The 6092-nt window shown below is 37.9% G+C and overlaps 1 protein-coding gene across 1 annotated transcript; it reads left to right on the forward strand.

Moving 5' to 3' along the window:
* Positions 1-4872: 4872 nt before the first annotated feature.
* On the forward strand, positions 4873-5829 carry LOC141126502 (olfactory receptor 5H19-like). The gene has a single exon (XM_073612441.1). It carries the CDS (start codon positions 4873-4875, stop codon positions 5827-5829), a length of 957 nt encoding a protein of 318 aa, XP_073468542.1.
* The last annotated feature ends 263 nt before the right edge of the window (positions 5830-6092 follow it).

Consider the following 6092-nt stretch of genomic DNA (forward strand, 5'->3'; position numbering starts at 1 on the left):
GAAAACCGCGTTTAACACTAGGGATGGGCATTACAAATACTTGGTTATGCCTTTTGGTTTGTGTAATGCCCCAGCTGTGTTCCAAAACATTGTCAACAAAATTTTCAGGGATCTGCTGTATCAATTTGTTTTCATCTATCTGGATGACATTCTCATCATTTTGGAAAATCTGCTTGTCCACAGAAACCATGTCCGGATTGTACTTCAGCGCCTTAGAGAGAATAATCTGTATGCCAAGCTGGAGAAATGTTCTTTTGAATGTTCTGAGATCCTGTTTTTGGGATGCTTTTTCTCTAGTTTGGGTCTTCGTATGGATCCTGGAAAGGTCTCGGCCATTACCAACTAGCCTCTTCCTGCCAGCCTCAAGGCCACACGGTGCTTTCTTGCCTTCACAAATTATCTTTAGATATATGGTGGATGGATGTTTTTGGTACACTGTGTGTTCAATATTGAGTTTGTATACTTTTTTTACTTGAATAATTTTTTGATACAATAAAATACATGCTTCTTATCCAAAAAAACAAGTCTAGTTATTGCCTAAATTAACCGCTTGGTTACCCATGGTGAGAGCTTCACTCCCACTTGGGCTAACCATCCCCCTTTTCTTTAGACAGCAATTGTACCATGCATGTGAGGTATCACCACAAACGTTAGATCGAGGGCAGTCATTCTAGCCCTAGTCCTCCTCTGTAAATGTAAAGTGGTAACCTGTAAAGGCTTTTAAAAATCTACATATTATTATTATTTTACAGAATTTATATAGTGCCAACAGTTTGCGCAGCACTTTACAATATAAAAGAGAGACAATACAGTTACAATATAATAACATACAAGAAGATCAAGAGAGCCCTGCTCAGAAGAGCTTACAATCTAATAGTTTGTTGCTGCAGGACGGACGTGCGCAATTTTAAAGCATGTCGTGTTTTGGTATCTATGTACTCAGCATAAGATCATCTATTATACTTTACCAAACAATTGGGCAACATATTGTTTTTTTGCATTAAAATTCCAGAAAGTGTAAAAAAATTGTGTTTGGAAAATCGCTGCACAAATACTGTGTGACAAAAAAAATTGCAATATCCACCATTCTATTCTGTAGGGCCTCTGCTTTAAAAAAATATATAATGTTTGGGGGTTCAAAGTAATTTTCTAGCAGGAAATGTATCATTTTTTCATGTAAACAAACAAAACGTGTCAGAAAAGTCTTGGTCTTCAAGTGGTTAGAAGAGTGGGTGATGTGTGGCATAAGCTTCTAATGTTGGGCATAAAATGCCAGGACAGTTCAAACACCAAATTACCCCTTTTTGGAAAATAGACTCCCTCAAGGTATTTGCTGAGAGGCAAGTTGAGTCCATGGAATATTTTATTTTTTGCCACCAGTTTCTGGAAAATTACAACAAAAAAATGACAACCCCAAAATACATTCTTCTGCTTCTCCTGAGTATGGGGATACCACATGTGTAAGACTTTTTGGCAGTCTAGCCGCGTAAAAGACCCCAAAAAACAATCACTGCCTTCAGGCTTTCTAAGGGCATAAATTGCTCATTTGACTTCCTTACTACCTATCACAGTTTCGGAGGCCCTGAGATGTCAAGATAGCACAAAACCCCCGAAAGAGTCATGGCGAGTATTTTGCAGATCTCTCAATTGTTGCCACAATTTTTTGGAAAATGAAGAAAGAAAACGAAAACTTATTTTTTCTTTTCTTTTTTCAATTTTTAAAACCGGACGAGAAAAGTGAGATCTGCAAAATACTCAACATGACTCTTATCAAATTCCTTGGGGTGTCTACTTTCCAAAAAGGGGTAATTTGGGGGGAGGGTTTGTGCTATCTTAGCATTTCAGGGCCCTCAAAATTGTGATAGGTAGTGAGAAAGTGAAATCACCATTTTATACCCCTAGAAAGCCTGAATGCGGTGATTGTTTTTTGGTTTCCTGTACGTGGCTAGACTGCCAAAAAGTCTCACACGTGTAGTATCCTCATACTCAGGAAAGCAACAGAATGTATTTTAGGGTGTAATTCCACATACACTCATGGCATGTGTGAGCAATATATAATTTAAGTGACAACTTTGTGTAAAAAAAAAAAAAAAAAATTTTGTAATTTTTCAGAAACTTGTGGCAAAAAATAAAATATTTCATGGACTCAACATGCCTCTCAGCAAATAGCTTGGGGTGTCTACTTTCCAAAAATGGGTAATTTGGTGGATTTTTGTGCTATCCTGGCATTTCAGGGCCTTTGAAACTGTGAGAGGTAGTGAGGAAGTGAAATAAGCAACTTACGCCCTTTGAACTCCTGAAGGTGGTGATTGGTTTTCTCAGCATCCGTACACGACTAAGCTCCCAAAAAGTCTTACACATGTGGTATCCCCATACTCAGGAGAAGCAGCAGAATGAATGTTGGTGTGAAAATTCCACATATACACAAGGCATGTGTGAGCATTATATCATTTAAGTGACAACTTTGTGTAAATTTTGTTTTTTTTCTGTAATTTTTCAAATACTTGTGACAAAAAAATTAAATATTCAATGGGCTAAACATGCCTCTCAGCAAATTCCTTGGGGTGTCTTCTTTCCAAGAAGGGGTCATTTGGGGGGGGGGGGGTGTACTTATTTTAGAACCTCAAGAAATGAGATAGGCATCAAGAAGTGAGATTGGCAGTCAGAAATTAAAAGCTGCGTAAATTCCAATATATATATCCCATAGTTTGTAGACGCTATAACTTTTGCGCAAACCAATCAATATACGCTTATTGGGATTTTTTTACCGAAGATATGTAACTAAATTCATTCTGGTTTAAAATAAATCCCGGTGGTGATCAAATACCACCAAAAGAAATCTCTATTTTGGGGGAAAAAAAGGACATAAATTTTGTTTGGGTACAACGTTGCATGACTGTGCAGTTACCAGCTACCAGCAAAATTGCAAAAAATGCTCTGGTTAGGAAGGGGTAAAACCTTCCCGAGGTCAAGTGGTTAATAGGCCGGGTGATCCTGGGTTACTGTTATTATAACAGGCATTCTTATTTTTTAAATTGAATGTTTTAGTATTCTCAGCTTTGATTTGATTTACAGTCAGGTCCATAAATATTGGGAGATTGACACAATTCTAATCTTTTTGGCTCTATACACCACCCGGAAGATCACGGAAAACAACTGTGGTGGATGACCAAAGAATTCTTTCCCTGGTGAAGAAAACACCCTTCACAACAGTTGGCCAGATCAAGGACACTCTCCAGGAGGTAGGTATATGTGTGTCAAAGTCAACAATCAAGAGAAGACTTCACCAGAGTGAATACAGAGGGTTCACCACAAGATGTAAACCATTGGTGAGCCTCAAAAACAGGAAGGCCAGATTAGAGTTTGCCAAACAACATCTAAAAAAGCCTTCACAGTTCTGGAACAACAACCTATGGACAGATGAGACCAAGATCAACTTGTACCAGAGTGATGGGAAGAGAAGAGTATGGAGAAGGAAAGGAACTGCTCATGATCCAAAGCATACCACCTAATCAGTGAAGCATGGTGGTGGTAGTGTCATGGCGTGAGCATGTATGGCTGCCAATGGAACTGGTTCTCTTGTATTTATTGATGATGTGACTGCTGACAAAAGCAGAAGGATGAATTCTGAAGTGTTTCGGGCAATATTATCTGCTCATATTCAGCAAAATGCTTCAGAACTCATTGGACAGCGCTTCACAGCGCAGATGGACAATGACCCGAAGCATACTGCGAAAGCAACCAAAGAGTTTTTTTAAGGGAAAGAATTGGAATGTTATGCAATGGCCAAGTCATTCACCTGACCTGAATCTGATTGAGCATGCATTTCACTTGCTGAAGACAAAACTGAAGTGAAAACGCCCCAAGAACAAGCAGGAACTGAAGACAGTTGCAGTAGAGGCCTGGCAGAGCATCACCAGGAATGAAACCCAGCATCTGGTGATGACTTCAGGCTGTAATTTACTGCAAAGGATTTGCAACCAAGTATTAAAAAGTGAAAGTTTGATGGATGATTGTTAATCTGTCCCATTACTTTTGGTCCCTTAAAAAGTGGGAGGCACATATACAAACTGTTGTAATTCCTACACCATTCACCTGATATGGATGTAAATACCCTCAAATTAAAGCTGAAAGTCTGCAGTTAAAGCACATCTTGTTCGTTTCATTTCAAATCCATTGTGGTGGTGTATAGAGCCAAAAAGATTAGAATTGTGTTGATGTCCCAATATTTATGGACCTGATTGTATGTACTGTACTTGACTGCGTGATGTATTGTTTTTATGTTTTTATGGTTTGGAGTAGGATAGAAATATTATCGTGAATTTATTTTTGCAATGATAATACATCTTACTGTATCTTATCTTATCTCATCTTATCTTATCTTTATCTTTTATGATTGTGCATGTTTGGGTCATCAATAACATCAAACCAACAAAAGAGTAGAGATGCATTTTATACCATTACTATGCAAAACTCAAAACTAAGGTCAGTTCAATTATTAATTCAAAATTTCTCTTTTCATGTTTTATTTTTATTCATGTCTTATTTTTTCATTGGGAAAGCTTGTTAAATTTCTCTGCATTACTTCATTCCATTTCTGACACTAATTAGTCCATCCGCTTCAGCTGTAACAGATGTGGTCCACTGGGAAGACTTGGATGCAGTGACTGCAATGTGTCTAATTTTTATTGTAAGGGAGGTGACAGCTTTATGAAACCTATAAAAGCTCAACTGAATTCAAGAGAAAATCATTGTGATGAGAGTCGCACTAATTTCCGCAGGGCCTCTATGAATTATGTTTTTCAATTCATATTATTCGGATTGAATAAAATATTTTAGGAATTGTTGATTTTGCAAGGCATAAATCTAGTCATGAGCTTGTCTCCGAAAAATGTCTCTATAACTTTTACCAACTTTGTTCTGGTGGGGCTTATTGAGATTGAATCATTTGGATATGTATGTGCTGTTTTGGCTCTTGCATTATTTTCAGTCACATTGTTTTTGAGTTCTATGATTGTCTATGTAACCTGGACAGAGAAAAGCTTGCATGAACCTATGTACATCTTAATATGCGTCTTGGTAATGAATGTGATGATGGGGAACTCAGCATATTTTCCCAAGCTGGCCATTGACTTGTTCTCTGGATGCTCAACCATCTCACTCACAGGATGTCTCTGCCAATCTTTCTGTATCCAGCTTTATGCAACAAATGAAATGTTTACTTTTACGGCAATGGCATATGATCGATATCTGGCTATAGGCCAACCTCTGAGATACCACACTCTGATGACCAATGCTAAAACTCAAACAATATCATTTACCATATATGTTGTCTGTATGGTGTTAGTACTTGTGTATACATTGTTGATATTAAGGCTAACTTTTTGTGGGGTAAATATTAACAATGTCTTTTGTGAGATCCTGTCTCTATTACCCCTTGCTTGTAATGATATAACAGTTAATGTCATGTATGGAACAATTCTGACTGTGTCAGTGGTAACTGCCTGCTTGCTTGTAATAATGTACTGTTACATAAGAACAGTTGTCATCTGTCTGAAACTTTCTGCAGAGTCCTCTCAGAAAGCTATACAAACATTGATGACTCACATATTGGCCTTCTCCATTTATGTTGTCACCCTCTTGTTCATTGACTTTAGGTACAGTCTAAGCACAGGTTCTATATCAGCCAAAGTTGACATTATCATACCCTTGATGGGTACTAGCATAGCTATTTCTGCAAACCCTCTGATCTACGGGATGAGGACCAAAGCTCTCAGAGAAAAAATTGTATGTAACCTGTATAAAATTGTTGGCAAACAAAAAGAATAAAATTATGGGTTTTTTTCAGCAGCGGTCTTACCATTGTAGAGATGTGTTCATTTTCTACATTTCTTTTCACATTTATGGGGATTTTGTAAGAAACAGAGAGCTGTAGTCCAACCTTTTGGAACGTGCCTGTTATTCCGTGTACACACGGTCGGAATTTCCGACAACAAATGTTCGATGGGAGCTTGTTGTCGGAAATTTCGACCGTGTGTAGGCTCCATTGGATGTTTTCCATCGGAATTTCCGACAACAAAAATTTGAGAGCT

The sequence above is a fragment of the Aquarana catesbeiana genome, linkage group LG02, assembly GCF_042186555.1.
Source record: "Aquarana catesbeiana isolate 2022-GZ linkage group LG02, ASM4218655v1, whole genome shotgun sequence".
Taxonomy (NCBI): domain Eukaryota; kingdom Metazoa; phylum Chordata; class Amphibia; order Anura; family Ranidae; genus Aquarana; species Aquarana catesbeiana.